The following is a 22,766-nucleotide window of genomic DNA, read 5'->3' as shown; positions in this document are numbered from 1 at the left end:
TGCATACCCTCAGGAGACACACATGCCAGATTTCCCCACCTTCATTGAAACTGTTTGGTAACTTGATTAATGTCATAGCCTCCATATCATCACATATCAGTGGTTCATTTTTCCCTTAGAAATTAACAAATAACCTGTAGGATAATACTTAGTTACATTGCCCATCATTCACCAAATAAATTACCTCCAAAATAATGATTTTCAGACTATTTCATTCCTCTGCATGCATCAGCCTTCATTCATCTGTAAAACTCTGATTGCCAAGGTATTATACTTTCGATTACTTAAAAAAAAATAACTAGAACAAAAAGAAACACAACCCTGGAAGCAGAGGTCAACAGAGCTGATTTCAGGCTTAATGTGCTGTCAAAAAATATTTTCTTTCATGGTCCTTATATTCTACCCCTATTTCTACCTTTTATGTCATTAATATTAATTTAAAGATCAGCAGCACTTGATATTCAGTTGTTATTCTCTTTGTGGCCATGACCCAACTTGAAGCATTAAAAGGAAGTTGTCTGAAATTTTTTAGCTCACTTTATCTGGGAAACTGATAACTTTTATTTTTAAATTTTTGTTTATTGTCTAAAGAAAGAACTAAGATTTTATAGTCCATAATCTTCAATTTCAGGTTTTATGTCTTTCTTACTCTGAAGCATATTTTGGAAAATTAAATCTTTGATATTGTTCCTTGGGGGGCTTGCTCCATATACTTCTTACTCTTTTCTTTCTTCCTTTTTTCTTTTCTTTCCCCAAAGATGTGCTTTTGGGATGTGTTTAGGCTGAGAAGGAAATGTCTTTTGTCATTTTAATGGAACACTTCTTTTATTGCTAAGCAGTGAGTTCCATAGACACATGGCAAGAAAGTGGTCAATTTATCATGGTTTGCTATACAATTCTCTCAGTTGTTCACTTTTGAACTTCAGGCCTAGTTTAATACATCAGTGGAGAGAGTTGAAATAAAGCAGCAATAGGGTCAAGGTGATGGGGAAATAAGAGAAGGGAATGGCATTTGTGCTCTCTACTGGCCCAGGATGACCTGCATTTAGCCTGGACTTTTGAGACTGGTCCCCTTCCTCCTCTCAGGTTCAGATGTTGCTTTAGATTTGAGCTGTCATAACTGAAGTTTAACTTGTCCATGTGAGCCCTATTATCCTCTCTGTGTTCATGACCCAACTTGAAAAAACAACTCACTGTTCATGTCCAGCATATAATCCAAAACATAGCTATAAGTACCCTGGAAGCTGGAATCTGGAGGCTTAGAGGGCTTCAGAGCATTCTTGCTTTCATGTAACTGACAACAAATAAGAGAGGCAGAAAGACAGCAAATGAATGAACAGGATAATTTTTTTTAGTGATGATTCTATAAAGAAAATAAAATAGAATGGCCTGATGGAAGGTGAGGAGACAGTTACTTTGCAGATAGAGACCAGGAAGGAATTCTCTGAGCAAGACTTAGATCATAAGAAGAAATCAGTCATGCATCTGAGAAGAAGTGGGCATTCCAGGCAGAGGAAACTGCAAGTGCATAGACCCTGAGGTGGAATGACTATGGCATGTTGAGTATAATGTAGTTGGAGTATAATAAACAAGGAGAAGGGTGGCAGGAGGTGGGTCCAAGAACTAAGCAGGGTTCTGATTACGTGGGACCTTGTAGATCCATCTAAGAACTTTGATATTCATTCTAACTGCAAAGGGAAGCTATTAACATGTTTAATATAGGAGGTGGCATAATCTGTTTTGTTTTTTGAAAAGATCACTCTGGTTGAATCTTGGCAAATAGACTAGAGGTAGGGCAAAGGAGGAGGAAGACAATTGAAGAGCTGTAGTGGTTTCCAGACTTAGCTATGGCATCTTTGTTTTCAATCTTGAATGATTTCATTTTGCCCTTTGTGGATATGGAGAAAAATATTTACTGTCCTTTGTAAATTAAAGAATTTAGTGTTTGAGCATGCCAGGAAGTATGGTCAGAGAGTATGGTAAATAAGGAAGAAAATAGATTTTATTTAGCTGCATAAGGTATGTTTGATTTGGTGGGAAAATATACCTCACATTCATAAACAAATATTGAATATCCTTTCTGTGCCAATTGCTGTTTTATGTGTCACCAAATTATTTAAGTGTTTCATTTCCTGTTTTATTATTTTATAAATTTTCACACAACAAACAAAAAAGTCTTACCTGGACAAAAATATGTTTAATAGTTGAAAGTTGTATCTTGTGTATCTCCAACGTTTGCATTCACTACTAATTTTTTTTTCTCTGAACTGTTCCGAACTCTAAATTCAAACCCTTCCCCCCCTAAATGAAATGATACCAATAGAAAAATATTTTTATAAACTTCAAAACACTCCACAAACATAAGATATGCTAAGTAGCAGGAAGTTTTAGTCTGGCTTTCAGATCCATGACAACTGTTTAAATAAATCATAGAGGCTTAAAATTTTTTAAAGTACAGTGGTCCATCTTGCCATTTCCAGTCCCATCTCACCTCTCCACCTCATCCCGTGTAGGGCTAGGACTATAGGGTAGGGCAAGTGAAATCAGGTCAGACCAAATCATACATGTACAGGATCAGATACTGTCTTTGTTTAAAAATGATATTCTATTCAATTTGAAATTTTTGCATAAACTTTAATTTTCTAAAATGCTGCATTAATATATTACTTATCTTGATTACTGATATTTGTGACACCCATTTAAATTTGCAACTGAGGCAGTAGCCTCTATCACTTCAGCCTAATTGCTGCCTTGCCCTTCTCAAATATGCCCCCTCCCCTGCAACCTCCTGCAGCCTAAACTCAACCTTGGGTCTGTCCGCATATTTTGAAAATATATGTGCATCTGATATAATCCTAGATTTAGACTTGCTACATAAATGGAGGAATTTTATAACTTTTTAGTGGAAGACACTTTATATTGATACTGACCCTGCAAAAGTTTTCCCCCAGGTCTTTTCATTCAGTAGTGTTAAGGAAGGTGTGGCAATTACAAAAGTTTTCAAATAATGGAAGAAGTTTTTAAGTCATTTACCTTCTTTATTGCCTTTTATATCTCTCTTAAGGGGGGAAGAACAAGACTGAGACAGGAACAGGGCATTGACATAATCTGAAGGCATCTGTGAGGCCTAGGGTATGAGATCTTTGCCTGGAGAATCATAGGTTTGGGTACATGGCTCACAGACTCATGCCACATGAAGGCCTGACTAGTAACATGGACCTTTGTGACTCAAGATGACCTGATAATTTAGTTTCTAGAAGACTCAGAGTAGTGGAAAGGATGAGGACAATCTATCTTTAGTGCAGTCTGGGTTCCTGGTCACATCATCTCCTCAGATTAAAACTCAGAATGGTATGATTCTTTCTTAGTTTTCTGTGTAGAACAGTAGAATCAGTCAAACTACATGGTTTGAAACCCAGCTCTTCTCTTGGTTTCTATGCATAGTTGGGCTTTTCTCTAAGCCTTGGTTTCCTCATTTGTCAAGTGATGGTAACAATTCCCCATTCAACAAGTGTTCATGTCTAATAAACGATGTGACATCCAGAAGGGCTAACATGATCTAACAGAAGAGATGTTCTACAAATGTATAATGATGAGTCTGTCTAAACTATTTCAAGAGTTTTTTGCACATTTCTAAGCTTTTTTGAAAGGCAAAGAATCAAGGCAAGACTATGTTTAATGCCTGCAGTATGTTCTTATTATCCACAATATCTAAGATTTTGTACTACTACTCTTAAATTTGCTGATATTGTAGTTAAAATATATGAAGTAACTAACACAGCAGAATCTTTTGCTTTCAGGACACAAAAACCAAAATCGCAATGTTTTTATTCAACTGCAACCTTAATTTCAAACCAATATAATGTTTAAAAGACATGTAAAGCATTAGTTAGTAGAATGTAGACCATTTGATTAATTACCTTTGAAGAAATATCATTTGAAAAGAAAATAAAAATTATCACAATACTACTAAAAAGAGGTTTGGCAGTAATGGGAAACTTCCGGGGTGGGGTGGGATTTGTAGTAGTGAGAACCTGCTGGGGGAGGGGAGGGCACGCCTCATTAACAAGGATACCTGCATAATGAACATTTGTATACCTAACCCTGAATTGTACCCTACATCTTTAAAATAAAATTTTTTTTAAAAGAAATGCATAAAGTAAGAAAATAAAACTAAATATGAGTCTCAAATCATTGGCTTCTATTATTTTTGATTTATGATTGAAGTTTGAAATATATTTATCTTTTATTTTGAGGTACTAAATCAAACTTCTCGACTTGAAATACAACTTCTGGAAAATTCATTATCAACATACAAGCTGGAAAAGCAACTTCTTCAACAGACAAATGAAATCCTAAAGATTCATGAGAAAAACAGGTGAGGATTCTTTTATTTAGAAAATATTACAAATGTATTTATTTGTATCCCCCACTGCTTTTCCTACTCTTAAAAAAATCGAGTTGAGGTAGTTTACAAAAAAGAAATAAACAACCAAAATAATTGTCAATATAAAAAAAAGCAGAGCATAAGTTGAATACAGCAAGTGTGTCGATAATAACATTAGTACTGCTGTTTACTTTTGAAATACTTGTGTTTTATAATTTTTAGCACTAATTTGTCTAATGTTCAGTTGTTCAAATCCCATCATATCTACAAAAATCAATTGATTCTAGGACTAAATTCAATGACACAAAATATTGATATTTTTGAGTAGCATTGAAATTTGTAACAATAAAGAAAAAATAAAGCTTCTAATTCTTACTCAAACCCTCAACTCTTAGTCTTTTGAAAAGCAACAAGTTGATTGAATTAAGAAATCTTGCACTAGAGAGAAGCAAAATGTATGTTTTTCCCCAGGAAATTATTTGACAATAAAGTTGATGAAGTTTTTTTTTTTTTTTTCCTTAAAGCCATTTACTGGAGCATAATAAATTTATTTGGTTAGCTTTATATATATCATCACACAGCTTTGTTTTTTAAACTATGAACCATTTCAGGTAAGTGAAATGAGACAGATATCTTGAGAGCTGGTACAGTGAAAGACTACGTTATTTTGAAGTTATCAAAATCAGTGATGCACAATTCAAAACACTGACCTCTATAGAATAATTATCTTGTATTTAATTGTGTTTTCTTTTGGCATTGGGGAACTTGAACTATCAGTTCTTGCACATAATATTGAGTTAAAGGCCATTGCATTGATATATACTAATTTAATTGACTTGGTAGAACTGCAGTTCCCTTCATATTTGAAACTAGGATGGCACTTGAGAAGGCTACTAGTTCTGTTTTACTTTACAGATGGAGGAACAGAGACTCAGTAGAAAAGAGTGACCTGTCTAAGGTCATATGACTTGTTAGTGGCAGAACAGGGAATGCAGTCCAGGTTCCTTTGCTTGCTTCCAATGTAAAACGTGGCCTCTTACTATCTAGAAACCAAAATGACTTTCCAACTTCATGCTAAAAGTAAACCATAATGGCAAAAATTACAATTAAACTTCTGCCTGAAAAACAGAAACCTGGCTGTTTATTATTAATGTCTATGACTTGTATTTTTAAATGTTATATTTATTTATCCTTGCACTGTGTCATGGGGTAAACTCTATAACTATAAATAAACTTGACAGGACTTGCTGCATGATGAATTGTTCTAGAATTGAAAATCTTGTTAAAAAAATAGCATTTATCCTACTACAGTTTCACAGTCGCCAGACATATACATGTGTGTAAACAGGTATACTTTACCTCAGTTATCTCTTGATCTAGGATCACTCCTTTATGCTTTAGTTTTGTAACTAAACATGAACTCCATTTATCATTACATATTTCAAGATGCTATTTGTGAAAGTAACTGCACAATATTTCTGTTTATAGGTGTAACTTAGGGTGGTTTTAATCCATCTTTCAGTAGGATGTTATTACTTGCTTTATCTTTTAAAAATTGCTAGCATAGGAAAGGCAAGACCACTAAAACCCTAACTTCAGCAGAAGAATCCAGATCATCAAAGTAAAAGCCCAAATATGGGACACAGAAGGCAAAAATATAGAAAAAAAATCAATGAAACCAAAAGCTGGTTCTTTGAAAGTCTAAACAAGATCAATGGACCCCTAGCCAGAATGACCAAGAAAATGCCCAAATAAACACAATCAGAAATGCAAAAGATCAAGTCACAACTGACTCTAAAGAAATACAAAAGATTATCAGAGATTACTATGCACACCTGTATGGAAACAAACTAAAAACCTAAATGAAATGGAGAACTTTCTGACATCACACAACTTCCCAAGGTTCAGATAAGAAGAAATTGAGATCCTAAATAGACCAATAACAACCCAGGAAATTGACTCCACCATAAGAAAACTGCCTACGGGGAAAAAAAAAAAAAAAAGCCCTAGACCAGTTGCCTTTCCAATGGAATTCCACAAAACATACTTGGAGGAACTGATACAAATCCTATTAAAAGTGTTCCAGGCAATAGAGAAAGACAAAATTTTCCCTAAACCATTTCGTGAAGTTAGCATCACACTGATACCCAAACCAGGTAAAGATCCAACAAAGAGAGAGAACTGTAGGACAATATCCCTGATGAACATAAATGCAAAAATTCTCAACAAGATTCTAGCAAATTGGATCCAATAACACGTCTCAAAAATCATCCACCATGACCAAGTAGACTTCATTCCCAGGATGCATGACTGGTTTGACATCCACAAGACTATAAATGTAGTTAAATATATCAACAGATGTAAAAACAAGAAGTACATGATCATATCATTAGACACAGAAAAAACTTTTGATAAAACCCATCATCACTTATTGATAAAAAACCCTCGAACTTAGGCATAGAGGGTACATACCTCAAAACAGTAGGAGCCATCTATGAGAGACCCACAGCCAACAGATTGCTAAATGGACAGAAATTAGAAGCATGTCCCTGAAATCCGGAATATGACAAGGCTGCCACTTTCATCCCTCCTGTTCAACATAGTGTTGAAAGTCCTAGCTAGAGCAATCAGGGAAGAGATGGAAATCAGGGGTATACAAATAGAAAAAGTGTAAGTTAAGTTATCTTTCTTTGCTGAGAATCTGATCCTATCCTTAAAAAATCCAAGATAATCTGTCAAAAACCTGTTTGCACTGATATGCAATTTTGACAGTTTCAGCATGTAAAAGCAACACGCAAAAGACAAACACATTCTTATACACCAACAACAAACAGGCAGAGAACCAAATAAAAAGCAGTCTAATTCACAACAGCCCCCTCCCCCCAAAATAGAAATACCTCAGCATCCTCCTAACCAAAGAAGTGAAATAAAAGACATTACAAAGAAAACTACAAAACACTGCTCAAATAAATTAAAGAAGACACAAATAAATGAAAAAAAAAAAAATTCCATGCTCATTTACTGGAGGAATCAATATTGTTAAGATATCCATTCTGCCAAAGGCAATCTACAGATTCAATGCTAGGCCCATTATTACCAGCATCGTTCTTCTCAGACCTGAAAACTACAATATAGAAATTGATATGGAACATAAATGACCACAAATAGTTAAATCAATCCTTAGACAAAGAAACAAAGCAGGAGGTATCACATTTCCAGACTTTAAACTTTATTATAAGGCTACCATAATCAAAACAGTCTGGTATTGGTACAAGAACAGGAATAAAGACCAATGGAACAGGATAGAGATTTTGGAAGCAAAACCACAACCACTGGGGAGAGGAGAACCTATTCAGTAAATGGTGCTGGGAAAACTGGTTGATCACATGCAGATGATTAAAACAAGACCCTTGCCTATAACCACACACAAAAATCAACTGTAAATGGATCAAACACCTAAATGTAAAATCTCAAACTATAAGAACATTAGAAAACGCAAGAGACACCCTTATAGAAATTGGAATTGGCAACCAATTCCTGATCAAAGCCCAAATGTCCATGCCATAAGAGATAAGATAGGCAAGTGGACCTCATCAAGTTGAAAAGCATCTGCAAAGCAAAAGAACCATTAAGAGAGTAGGGAGACAGCCCAGAGAATGGGAAAAAATATTTGGCAACTGTATATCTGACAAAAGTCTAACATCTGGGATCTACAGTGAACTCAAATGTACCAAAAGGAAAAAACAAAAAGCCTATGAAAAAGTGGGCACAATATATGAATAGACACTTCTCAAAAGAAAACATACAAGCAGCCAATAGATACATGAAAAAATGCTCAACCTCATTAATCATGAAAGAATGCAAATTAAAACTACACTAAGATGCCACCTAACTCCAGTCAGGATGGTCATCATCAATAAATCAAAAACAACAGCCGGCCTTGGTGGCTCAGCCTGTAATCCCGCACTTTGGGAGGCCGAGGTAAGTGAATTGCCTGAGCCCGCGGGTTCGAGACCCGCCTGGGCAACTTGGCGAGACCTCATCTCTACAATAAATAGAAATTTAGCGGGGTGTGGTAGAGCGTGCCTGTAGTTCCAGCTACTTGGAAGGCTGAGGCGGAAGGATTGCTGGAGCCCAGCAGGTCGAGGCTGAGGTGGCCGGGAGCGGCCACTGCACTCCAGTCTGGGCGACAGAGTGAGACTCCAACTCAAAACAAAACAAAACAAAACAAAAAACCATATGCTAGAGAGGATGTGGGGAAAAGTGAATGCTTCTATGCTCTTGGTGGGGGTGTAAATGTGCACAACCTCTGTGGAAAACAGTGTAGTTATTCCTAAAGATCTAAAAATTTATGTACCATACAACCTAGCAGTCCTTCTGGGAGTATACCTGGAAGAACTCAAATTATTTTATTAAAAAGACACCTGCACACACAGGTGTAGTGCTGCATAATTCACAACAGCAAAAACATGGAACCAACTGTGCTGCCCCTTGAAAGTGGACTGTATAAAAAAAAAATGGTACATATGCACAATGGAATATTATGTAGCCATAAAAGAGGACAAAATTATGAACTTCACAGCAACTTGCATTAATTTAGAGTCTATAATACTCAGTGATCTATTACAGAAAAAAATAACTGAGTACTACATGTTCTCACTCATAAATGGACCCTGAACATTTAAGAAAGGGATTGGAAGTAGCGGGACAACACGGGGTGGGGGTGGGGAGAGACATAACATCAATAAGGGCACCTGATCTCAAACCAGGCAAAGTGAGGAATGATGGGAAGCCCAAACTTTACCCGTATGGTGACCACTTATGTACCTAATCTTGAATTGAACCCCACATCTTTAAAATAAATCAACAAATAAATAAATAAATAATAATAAATTAAAAGTTGCCAGCATGAATTTATGTTCTCCCATTCTTCCCCTACTGATATGTGCAGTATCTTTTGTACTATATCTGACACTTCAGGTGCTACAATACCATAAAATAACCTGGGAGGCCTGAAAATCTCATCCCTAGCAACAAAACCATTACTGCCTCTAAGTGTAGCTTGTACTGAGGTACCCTGTCTCTCTGTCTCTTTTCTTTCCTCCTCATTTTCATTCTTTGCTTTTTCTTTCTTCCTTTTCTTTTCTTTTTTCCTTTATTTATTCATCCCCCTTTTCTTTTAATAGTTATTCCTTCTAGCTGAATTCTAGGTCATCTGGGATTTTTGTTTCTTTCCATTGTGATGTTTGATACAACTTTGGTCACCATTTTCTATTATGGAATTCTCTCCATGAAATATTATGTTCTTAAGACACGTTGCTTAAAAGTTTTTCTCTGTTCCATCAGTAAAACTGAGTTAGGGTGCAAACTCTCCAAAGAGGGAGGCATCTCCATGTACTACAGCATCTCAGAGGAGTCTGACTTCTAGTCCCAAGCACATTATGTGCCTTCTGCTGATGAATTTTTTCTATTATTAAATTCTAATTTCTATGGAAAACTTGGGTTTTCTTACATATACAAATCACATCATTTATTGCTAATGTCAATTTTTTAAGTATATAGAAATTATCTTTGCTAGTAAAAAAGATATTTCACAATGAATTCAGATATATGGGTTTTAATTTGAAATTCATTTCTGTACTCATATTGACAACAAATTACATGCATATTAACTCCTATACTACGCCCTTTCTTTTTTGACCCTGGACCCCTCAAGTATATGAAATTATCTTACATGTGGTCCTGGGAGTATGTTTCTATCAATTGCTGTATCTCTAAAGTTACCTGTCTTCTTGTTGAAGTGCCCAATATGTGTAATGAAGTGTTGGTAGAACATCTATTTTAAACCAGGCATATTCTTCCATGAACCACTTTTTAAAAATATTTTTAAAAATACAAACCAAAAATATTCATTTGTGATACATAGCATACTTTCCCTTCTCTGTTTATTGTTATTGTTTATTTTCATATGTACAATGGAATTAGAGGAACTCTGCCAAATACTTTCTACAGCAACAAAGAAATGTGCTTCTTCAATTCAAGTGGAGACAAGGTCACAGTCACACATGAAGCAGTTTATATTGTTAAAAACTAGTTTATTGATTATCCCTAGTTATTCCTTATATAAATCTTAATCCTCCAAATGCAACAAGAAGCTATTTCCACATTGAGGCATCTTTGAAATGTAGGAACAACATGTCTTTACTTGGCCCGTTCTGGTTTGGATCAGCTAATGCACTTTGCAGCCGGGATTATCTAAATTAAGCTTTGCTTCCTCCCCAAGGAATGTCAGGGGTTGTATCTGGCTGTGTAATTTACCAGCTTTGAGTATGAGGGGGCCTCAGCCGCCAAGTTGGTGAGCTGGCCCTCAGGAAGGTCTACTACCTCTTTGGCAAAATGAAGAGGAATATTTTATGGATAGGATTATACTTTACAAACATGCTGAGAGGTTCTGCTGACTTACATCCTGACAAATTAAAAGCATCACTTGTAGGATTGAAAATGGATTTTTGGCCTCGTTAGATTCCCTTTTTTATTCCCTGCATGGCCCAAAGCACAAGGCAGGAATAGGATTAGCAATGTTTGCTCTGCTGTTCATTTTACTAACAGTCTGGTGGGGGGGGGGGGGGATCACTCTAAGACACTTCCAGTTTGCTTTCTTTAGGAATTTTTTTTTTTCTGTTTTTGGATACTACCTTAATCTTGAAGCTTGATTTTGTTTCTTACCTCAAAGAAACAATACTTAGAAGTAAGGGATCCATAATTCACCCATATAATTGAAATTACATAAACAAAAACTCAAGTAAATGAAAAACATTAATATTTACCTTGCTCACAAAGGGATTGATATGAACACAAAGTGGAAGACAAAGCAGTAAACTTTTATTCGTTTTTTCCAGTATGTTTCCTACTGCTCTCCAAAACAATGGAAAAGAGATATATGAATGATGTCACAATGCAGTTTCCTTCAGCTGAATCAAATATGAGACAGCATCTGTTAGTCTCCAGATTTGGTCAAGTGACTTGGTTTCACAGCACTACTCATCTCTAATCTAATCCCAACTTTCACAAAGGTAGGAGCACAGCCAGGCAAAAGAATATTCCAGAAGAAATCCTTCTACTCACCAGGGTGTACAGCATAGGAAACTAGCACACCATGTATACAAAAATGAAGCACATGGGCTTTCTTTTTCTTTTCTTTTTTTAAAAATTTATTTTAAGGATGTGGGGCACAATTCAGGGTTAGGTATACAAATATTCATTACGCAGGTACCCTTGTTGATGAGGTGTGCCCCTCCCTCCCCTGGCAGTTTCTTGATAGTTGTTCAAGGAAAACCTCAGTGAGACCATTCAGAGTGAAACGAAACGAGACACGCTATGGCCATTACCACATGATTAGAGCAATACTAGCTGCTCCCTACCTATCTATTATAAGATAAATGCCTGTGTCAGTGTTTTACCAATTCTAAAAAGCACAGTTTCTTACACATGAAAAACTGAAGCTCACAGAAATCAAGTCACTTGCTCATGACCAAACAGCCAGTATAGGCAAAACTAGGGTTCAAATTCATGATAGTTCTCCACCTTAATTATTTTTTATTTTATTTTATTTTATTTTATTTTATTTTATTTTATTTTATTTTATTTTATTTTATTTTATTTTATAAGTTGGAGTCTCACTCTGTCGCCCAGACTGGAGTGCAGTGGCCGCTCCCGGCCACCGCAGCCTCGACCTGCTGGGCTCCGGCGATCCTCCCGACTCAGCCTTCCAAGTAGCCAGAATTACAGGCATGCGCTACCATGCCCAGCTGATTTTTTGATTTATTGTAGAGATGACGTCTCGCTGCCCAGGCGGGTCTCGAACCCACGGGCTCAGGCAATCCACTCACCTCAGCCTCCCAAAGGCACGGGATTACAGGCTGAGCCACCGAGCCTGGCTTACCTTAATTATTATATTTTTTAAAATTTCCAACATGATGTAGCCTCTAGTAAAGTTGAAGTGGTAGTCAAGTTAGTCTTTGAACACAAACAAATATACATTTGCAGAGATGAGTAGACTGGCTGTTTTTGGCCTATCACTATATAGGTGTTACTTAGTTCTTCTAATATTGGAGTAGGGATATAAGCTATTTATTTTACATTGGGAATTCACTAAACTTATGTGATAAACCTCATCTATCATCAGGCTGGAGTTATAGATATTATTAAGTAATTAATTTTAAGTGATTGAAGTGTGTGCATTTTCAAAATACCAAAATATGCCATACAAACATATTACTGTTATTCTTGCATAATAGAAAGTCGATGTTTTGATACTAATACTCCTAAATAATTAAAAGTTAAATCATGGTCTTTTTAATTAAAACTTTCCTCCATAAGATAAGATAAGTTATTTACAAAATGCTAAAGTAAAATCTTGCTAACTTCTAGAGTTAGACTAGGTTGAATTATATTAGTTGTGTATAGTAGGAACCACGGTAAAGTGTCCTTTTGACTTTATACTATTCTATTCTATTCCTTATAAATAGAACACCTACAGACTCTGATCGAATAGAACATTACCTTTTTAAAAACTATTGAAATAATGAATTTAAGAACATAGAGCGTTTTATTTTTTTAAGTTACAGTAAACTTAGGGCCTTGGAGTGAAACAGAATTCTAATCAAACTGAAAATCTAAGGGTTATCTTATTTTTTTTCCTCTTCATAATACCCAACAAATCACCAATCATTGTTAATGCTAACAACTTCATTTTCCAATTTTTTTTCAATCCATCCCATCCTTTCCATTCCCACTGATTATGTCTGAGGTCAAACTCCCATTAATTCTTGCCTAGGCCATTGTAATGACCTCTGTGCCTCGTGCCACTCAAATCTACTATTTAGAGCTTTGCCAAAGTCTTCCTTCTAAAATGCAAGTCAGATGCTTTTTGTCTTTTAATACCCTCTCATCCTCTTAATGATTCTCTATAACTAATTTAAAGAAGTTAAAGGTTTTTTTTAGCACAGGACACAGTGCATGATCATTATAATCCTAGTTTTGAAATCTTACTTCCACTAGTCTTATTTTTTGGAAGACACAACCCAATAACTGAGAGCATGAGCTTTGGGACCACACTACCTAGTTTCATTCTCCCTTGATTCCTGGTATAATCAACCCTGTCACATATTATTTGTATGACTTTGACTAAATTGTATAGGCTCTCTGTGTTTTTCTAATTTGTAATTTTTCCGATTTTCTAATTTGTAGCACAGGGATGATGGCAATGGTATTGTATCAAGTTTATGCAACGATTAGTCGAATTGATGTATGTGAAATGCTGAGAACAGTGCCTGGCATGTGTAGACGTGTTTAATCATGTTAGTATCTCACTGAACATATGAAGTTATTTCAGACGTGTTTGATATTTGTCTTGTCTGGGGTGTCTGGTATTCTTTATTTAATTCACAAACTTTTGTTTGTCCTTGGAAACTCATTGCATGTGTCAACTCTTTTAAGAACCCCTCTGACTCTACCATAGCGATCTGCTCACTACAACTTATTTGATAGCACTACACCTGTTTTTCCTCTATTATTTCCCTCATCCCATCACATTATAATATAAATGTGCTAGGGTGTGTGTGCATATGTTTATTTACCAATATCTATACTATTAATCTATGAATTTCTGGAACACAAAGACTGTTTTTTATCATTGTTTTCCTACTCTCAGGCACAATTCTCTACACATAACATATTTAGTATTAAATTCTTTTGGAATGTTGAATGAAAAATGAACTGACAAATGTCGCAGTAGCTCTAACCCAGCAAAACCCAGACACACACACACACACACACACACACACACACACACACACACACACCCCAACAAAATACTTTTAGTGGAAAACACAAATCACATAGTTTACATTAAATATTATAAATTCATGAATTGTTCCTAACATAAATAAAATAGAGATAGTGTTTACACCACTAGTTTGCAGTCCCAAAAGCCCATGGCATGGCTTTCACAGTTAACAATTCATACTCTGAAGTTCACTTAATTAATTCTTAACTTTTATACTTTTTAGGCAGCATTTGCCCAAGTCATTCTAGACTCATGTCTGTTTCCTTCATACCTTTGATAAGTTAAAAAAAACAGTAAGATAAACTTGATGTAGACCTTAAATTATACGCACAAGCATAAAATTGTAGGCCATTGTCCCACTAATTGGACATCCTTACCCATCACCCCTTGCATGTGGAGCATCACCATTTATAGCTTAACAACTTAGTGCCTACTCTTCCTGACTTTTTCTGTAAATATTTTCACAAGTACCTGTGTATATAGAGTGTACATATTTATGTGTGTGTTTACCCAGATACACATTCATACATAGTTGCATGCATTTGCAGGTAAATATTTATATAATATGAGTGTATGGTGTATAGATTATTTCAAATTCTGTTTTTTTCTACTGTTTATTTTATTAAAATTTATGATGCTTATACATATAAGTATATACACATATATCTCATTTATTTAAAAATGAATCTATTTTATAGATGCACTATAATATACAATTTATTGTAATGTTGTTTATATTAATAAATATGTAATCTATTAAAATTAGAATTGTTAATGTGATTATGCAAAATTTGTGTAAATATTAAGTTATATTCAAATTTTATGTTCTTCTCAAGAGTGCATGGCTTTGTAATTCCCTCAGACCTTTCCAGGCATCATGTTAATAACTTTGGCTACCTGAGAAATTTGGGTTGTACATATTGTCATGTTTATTGACTATTTGCATTTCTTCTTCTGTGATTGGCCTATTTGTGTATGTTTCTCATTTTTCGATTCGTTTGTTTATCCTTGTTTTCTGAGCTCTTTAATAGATATCAAAATTTTGCCATATATGTTACAAATATTTTCTCTAGTTTGTTATTGATTAATTTATATTTAACAGAAGTATTACAGTTTTATGATGTAAAATGTATTAATCTTTTTTTCTTTTTAATTTCTGGCTTTCACAATACATTAGCCTATTCTTATTTCCCCTAAATTTTAAAATTTTATTTTGTAATGTTTACTTATCATATTTATGATCAGTTCCAAATTTGAATTACTTAACAAATGTGATTTCAGATTTTGAAATAAAATATACTGTGTTCAAATTGGAAACTCAAAGTACAAATTTAACCTGAACTAAATATACTTGAGTTTAAATGAAGGGAAAATCACCCTTTACAAACACATATTTGCAACACATGTTGACACTGTACATATTTTAAATAATAAAAAAATTGAAATATCTGTAAATAAGTTCAGACAGATAAAATGAGTTTTTCCATATTTTCAACATCATCTTCTTTGTTTGAATGGCTATACTTATACATATAGAGCTTAGGCAACTGTCACCACTGTGAATTCATTGGCTGCTAAGTTAAGAACTCTATTGTGGGAAACAATTTGAAAGGGAGAGCTATTTCTGCAAAAGTTTCAAGATGTGTTCAATGATTTGAAATATTTCCAATAATATATGTTGGAGGAGACAGACTGTATAAAATGGGGAAAAAAATCAACGCCAAACTTCAAAATAGGGCTTTGTGTATTCTCATTTAGAACCTTTTACTAAAGTTCAAGGCCTAGATTATTTTGTTTATTTTATTCTTCATTAAAGTGCACCTCTGCCTCAAACTAGAAGCTAAATGCCAAAATTCTATGCATGTCTCTTCTCAAAGTGTTTCCAGAAAGATGGGAAACAGGAAGTACTGACAATCCTGTGAGAAACTCTGTCTTTGGATTTCTAACTCAATTTGTATAGATTTAAGTGCAGTTTCATAAACTGTTGTTCTGTGAAACACTAATCCTAAAAGCTGCATCTTAATAAAAACTGTTTATTTAATCTAGGCTTCCTAAAAACATAACAAAGAATGTTCTTATTTTGCCATGTGTGTGTGTGTATACACACATATGTGTACTTATATATATAAATTATATATACTTTATGTACATATATAAATATGAATATAATTACTAAATACATGTGTATATACTATATGTATACACTAAATACATTCTAGAAAACAGTGCACTAGAGTTTAATCAACCTTTAGGTTTTGTATTATATACTTACACTAAGTTGAACTTGTTGTTGAAGACTGTCATCAGGGAAAATCTGACTATTTTGTCTACTTAATTTTAGGATCTTCAGTGTTGTTTTTTAGATAAATCTCATTATATAGAGGTCTCTGTGCCTAGCTGAGGTGGCCTCTCCCAACTGACCTGGATAGGAAAAATGTTAAAAAATCAATAAAAGACTTCAAGAATATGAATAGAACATTAAATTTAAAAATAAATTTAATGAGAGAGGTATTAAGGCAGAGTGTTACTTTAGAAAATCTCAGTACAGATTTTAAAAACTGGCTTGGAAAATAAATTTTGTTTTTATACATGGTGAAGATAAACAGGGAAAGATGAACAGATACTGTGAAAGAGAAGTACCAGTATAACCAGATGGAAAACAGCAAATATCAAGGAGATGTTGAGGTGATGCCTTGGTTCCTGGTATAATATGATTGAGTGGAAATAGAGATTACATTATATTAAATATGAAAGATGAGAATAGGTAGTCTCATTGTCACAGCAGTGGGATGTCATGAGTAGATTTCTAACAAGTTAGAAGTCATTTTTTAAAAATCCTGGTTCTGACACTTAACAATCTGCATAATTTTGAACAAGATACTTTGACTCTTCCCTATCTATAAGTATTTGTAACATCTATTCAGTCTATATCACTATATTGCTTTAAGACTCAAAGGAGATAAGGGCTTTTAAAATGTCACACAACTCTAATGGTACATTACAAGAATGTGATGATAAGTAGAGATAATATATAGATTTTTCTGGCAGGCAAGTTTTGGATTCAAGCCGTTTTGGAAGTAATGACAAGAAAGGGCTGAATTCCAAAATAGATAATAACCAGTAGATGAGAAGAATCAAAGAAAAGAGAACAGTCAAATGTGAGAAGACAAAAAAGAAAAAAAAGGTTGAGTGTTGTCAAATAAATGAAAAGATCAAAGAGATCAGTCTTGTCTGAAGAAGTCTAAAAAGTTATAATTAATGTGAAGGATGTCTCTAATAAATAAAGTTAACAGAAAATTAGTGAAGTACAAACATTATTTTAAAAAGCTCCAAGTGAAAAAATGAGATGGAAAAATGACTGGAAGAGATAATTAACTGGTAAGACCTGCCATTTAGGAAACTATGTAAAATATTTCAATTTGCATCTGGTGACTGTGCATATTAGTTGGATTTCCAAATCCTGTGAAATGTCTGTGATGTAAAGCAGGCTTCTTACTTCCATGAGCAGTTTCTTCTTCACTTTACATGAACATCTATTCTAAGTTGACAGGTTATACTGTTGTCCTTTGATACCTGGTAGTCATGAAAATTAATGTTCTTTCCAACATGCTAATGTATATTTCTTTTATTCAGAAAATGTAGGCTTTTTTCCACAAGCCAGTGTCCAGATTGGTTCCTTTGGCACCAGGACTTCTCTGTTCAACTTTCCTTCTCAGTTCTTACCAAATTATCCTGAAAAACGAAACAAAACAATAAACAAACAAAAACAACCTAACTCCTTTACTGACACCCCAAATGGTAGCCATCTCTAAGTATGTGTCTTCTTGAACTAAGAATACATCAAAAGTAAAAAAAAAAAAAAAAAGATGCAAAAATATTTTAAAATGTATTATATTTAAAACAGATAGTTGCTGTTTTTTCACTGGAGGTTTTCTCTCTAAAAATAAATCCTTAGTGTAAGGCATCATTTTATATTTTACGTAACTATTGGCACTCAGCAGCTAATAAGTACAAATTATAACTATAACATTATATTTTTTAAACCTTAATGTTACCTGCTGAAATGAAAAGGCCAGTGCTCATCGTATTTCAGGGACAAAATGGTAATTTAGAATTTTTATCTTGTGTTATATGACTACAGCTTTCAAGTTTTTGTATATACATGACTATCATTTTAAAAATTAACGCTTAGTTTTCATGATAGTTTACAGTAATGCCTGTGAATTTAAAAGATCCTTTTCATATAACTCTAAATTATGGACATTGTGCATCTGATCATGCCCAGGAGTAGCAACAAAAATAAGTTAAAAGTAAACTGAAAATGAGCTAAGGCACTGGTTGTGTCTTATTCTTGAATCTGAAGGCCAAAAATTAATAGGCACAGAGAAGACTTCCTCTGACATCCACAGCAAGTACACTAATCACATAACAAGTAGGTAGGATGAAACTAATTGAAACAATAGAGAAGTTATTTTTTGTTTTTGTTGTACCATAGACTTCTCCAACAGCAACAAGTTATTGGCATAGGAAAAAAAATACTAAAAGATGATGAATCATACCTACTCCTTAGAGATCTCCTCTTTTATCTTACTCTAATTTCCTTGCCTAAATTTTTCATTTTCAGATTTTTTTAACAACAACAAAACATAAGTGACCATTGCAGTTTCCCCATATCACTGTACCTAAGACCTATTCCAAATGGACTCGCTTTGTGTCAGTACAGGGCAGGGCATCTTCCTTTCTTGTTGTCCAACAGAATGAAGAAAATTCAAAACTTCTTGCAAATGTCACAGAGATACTTCTAAAAGGTCTCAATGTGAAATGTTCATCTGCGAAGCTGAGCAAACTACTAAAGATGTAAATTAGGAGGGTCTTCCATATAGAAGCATCCAGGTATTTTCCAGGCTTGACTTCATAGGCAATTTTCCTGCATATTCTGTTTTCTTTCTTGTTTAAGCAACAAAAATAAATTCTATCAGAATTTTGGAGGCTAAAAATCTCAGAACAAGGTGTTTTCAGGACCAGGTTTCTTTTGAAGGCGATAGGGAAGGCTCTGTTCCAGACCTCTGTCCTACCGGTGGTTCCTTGGCTTGTGGGAACATAACGCCAGTCTTTTCATGGCATTCTCCCTGTGTGTATGCCTTTCTCTATCCAAAGCTTCCCTTTTACAAGAACATGCTCATACTGGATTAGGGGCCCACCTTACTCCAGCATGACCTCATCCTAACTAATTACATCTGTAACAACCCTGTTTCCAAATAAGGTCATTTTCTGGGAGTCCTGGAGGTTACATTTCAACATATGAATTTATTCTTAAAGAGGGGGCCATAATTCAACCTCTAATATCCACTTAGAATAGTATCTGGCCCTTAAGCAACTGCATAAAAAGAGAGTGGTATTGTGACTGGTATTACTGACACCATCAGTACTGTCTACCATGCTCTGCATTATTTATTCCATCCACAAGGACATCCCTTAAGGTATCTCTTAGGAAGGCATAGCTCCTACCACATGGAATTTTTTTCATTCCCCAATGGTCTTTTCTGCCTTTGAAACCTCGGATTCGCACTTCTTAATCTGTGTTAAAGAAAATTATATATTACAACTTGTCCCCAAGTACATGGCATTGGAAAATTTGGCTCTTCAAACATACTCTATTTTATTATATAAGTATTGAATTTAAAACACTCCCTAACGTCTCTTTTTTAAAAGCGTATAGGAAAGATTCAGTACTATATTTCTCCAAGGTAAATTAAGTGCCCATTCTGGTATGTTGTATTTGAATAGCACCTTATAAACTAAGGACTGGTTGAACCTTCTGAAAACAGAACTGAGAAAACAGAATAAGCATTTCCTCTGAGAAATACTAGTATATTAGACACTCTATAAAATGTAAATGCTTCTTATTTCCAGTCAGTTGCTAGGATTCAAGACTGCTTCTGCATTCTCTATCATTTTAAATGTGCAACATATAAAGGGACTATACTTTAAAGAGTTTAGAGAGATTGAAGATTCTCAGCAGAAAATTGCAACACTCTTTTGTAAGGCCATGCCACCAACCTTATAGAGTTTTTGTTTTTTCCATTTATACAGTGATTTGGGAATTTGTAGTGTTATTAAACCTAATCCTGAAGCTTGAGTTGAGAAACAAAGTAAACTTGTGATTATGATACAGGACTAGGCATCAAAAATCCCAGGAATTAATTGTGACTTTATATAGGTTACTTTCTGGTTTTGTGGTTTCTGCATCAGTAGACTGTTCTTGATCCCACAGAACTATTGTGAAATTCAATCAATGTTAATGTTTTGAGGATTCCAAATGAGTGAAGCAAAGTAAATAAAAGTGTATTTTTCCAACTTTTTCCGAACTATTCTTTTTCTTATCGGTCCCAGTTTCTTAGTGAAAGTTATACTATAACTTCTCCAGACTATAACTATTTGGGTCTAAGTCAGCTACCATGAGTATAAGATATACCCAAGAAAATAAATTAAAATTAGGAAGCAAACAATACTCTGATGATATTTGGTTTAAAATTTCATTTGACATGTTATATATGTAATTCCTATTTTCCTAAATATTTATGTGTGCGTATATATATGTATCATATAATATATATATGCCTGAGTCTCTCACTTAAAATATTTTTACAGTGAAATGGCTAATTTAAATTTTAAATCTTAAACTCAGGAGCTAGCTGAATTATAAGGAGGTTCTTTTGAATAGCATATTTAAAACTAAATCTTATTTTCCTTCCTTGTAGTTTACTAGAACATAAGATCTTAGAAATGGAGGGAAAGCACAAGGAAGAGTTGGACACCTTAAAGGAAGAGAAAGAGAACCTTCAAAGCTTGGTTACTCGTCAGGCATATATAATCCAGGAGCTGGAGAAACAACTAAGCAGAGCTACCACCAATAACAGTGTCCTGCAGAAACAGCAGCTGGAGCTGATGGACACAGTTCACAACCTTGTCAACCTTTGCACTAAAGAAGGTGGTAAGACTTTTTTTCTCCCTTTGGTACCGTAAATCTTTTATTTCATATGCACAAGTAGATAATCAATACTACATTCTACATTGCATTGATTGCTATGTTAAAAAAAAAGAACAGCAGAGCTTTGTTTTTAGAAGCATTCATAGGGTTTTATTGAACATTTTTTCATGTTTCTAACTTCAAAGAATATATTCATAAGCTTAAGTTTGTGAATTCACAATTTCTTTCTAAAAAGAGCTAATTATTTCTTTCTTTGTCTTTTTTGCCTTAGAAAAAAATGTATGATATGATCATGGATGAATATTTGGTATTATAGTGTTAGACACTTAACTATATATGACAGAATATAGCCAATGTTAAGATCAGTTCATAGAGCTAGGGAGAGTTTCAGGTGAATTATCATCTTAAGACTAATAAGCCTTATTTTCTTTTGGAGAAAGCAGGGTAGAAAAGTGTTGCTTGCAGAGAAAAGGAAATAGGCTATTCCCAACTATTATGAGTGAGAAAGGTTCATTGTTATTAAAAGTATTTATTAAGATCAGTTGTGCTTAGTCCTGTGCAGAAAGATACCAGACACTTTCATTATTTAATTCCAGTATGTCATTGTGACAGTAGATATTTTACATTTTTTATATCATTAAAATTTCTGCAACCATTTAACATTGGAAATATCTTCAAGCTTGTATTTCTTTAGAAGACATCTATCTGTCTATCCCTTCTTCCACTCACCAATTAGTGAATGAGTGCCTTTGTGTGCACCTGTCCACTTCAAGCAGGACTTCTCTTGAGCCTCAGTACTCTTTAAAGTGTAGAGATTGGGGTCGTATTCTGTATTTCTACTCTCTAATCATCCTTTTTCTAAATTAAGGTGGAATTTTCAGTGGTGATGTGTGAAAGAGAATGCCACTTATATCAGAAAGCTGTTGTCGTCCTTGAGCTGTGCCTTATGCGACCATCTATGAAATTGTTCAGTGTGCATATGAAGAGGCTCCTTTCACTTAATAATTAATTGAGTCATATGAAAACTCAGCTCAATATCATGCTTTTTGTAGGAATATGATTAGAAAAGATAACTCCATATTAAGTAATCTTGTCTAAAGACATTTCACATTTCTCTTTTTATACTCCATTACCTTGAGTTATATCTTCTTTAGATAACCTAAACAAACCTAATATACTTTTTAAAGTAATAATTTTTAAATAGTGAGTTCCCAGAGCTCCATTTGGGTGTGCTCAGTAATGTGATTGGGAAGGAAAAAACCTGCTAATCAGTCAGAGCCTGCCAAAACCTTGAGTTAGAGTCCACTGGAAGGAAAACATGGTAAGATTTTGCCAGAGAATTTTAATAGAACTCATGAGTATTTAAAAATTAAGTATTAATATGAGACGTATCTATTCTCATATTAAGCTGAATACATTTTGGGAAAGATTGAAAACACATTTTTCTTATCATCCTAAGACTTAAAGTACATAGAGTTGAGTAGTTTTTTTTCCTGATTTTAGAGATGTCAAGCCCTGGTGATTCTCACAGTGCTCATATG

General features: G+C 34.4%; 1 protein-coding gene across 3 annotated transcripts in view; it reads left to right on the top strand.

Annotated features, from left to right (window-relative positions):
- Positions 1–22,766, top strand: part of ANGPT1 (angiopoietin 1) — a 258,861-nt gene that overhangs the window by 164,922 nt on the left and 71,173 nt on the right. For 2 of the 3 annotated variants that reach the window (XM_008065155.1, XM_021716105.1), the window contains 2 exons: positions 4,257–4,378; positions 20,996–21,228. In XM_008065155.1, the coding sequence (XP_008063346.1) occupies positions 4,257–4,378; positions 20,996–21,228 (355 nt within the window). The remainder of the gene's footprint in view (positions 1–4,256; positions 4,379–20,995; positions 21,229–22,766) is intronic. The other variant, XM_008065156.2, reaches the window with a different exon arrangement.

This window comes from Carlito syrichta, unplaced genomic scaffold, assembly GCF_000164805.1.
Source record: "Carlito syrichta isolate Samal-C Ts95f unplaced genomic scaffold, Tarsius_syrichta-2.0.1 Scaffold308168, whole genome shotgun sequence".
NCBI lineage: Eukaryota > Metazoa > Chordata > Mammalia > Primates > Tarsiidae > Carlito > Carlito syrichta.
The sequence above is the reverse complement of the archived record's forward strand: the minus strand, read 5'-3'. Positions and strand labels throughout refer to the sequence as shown.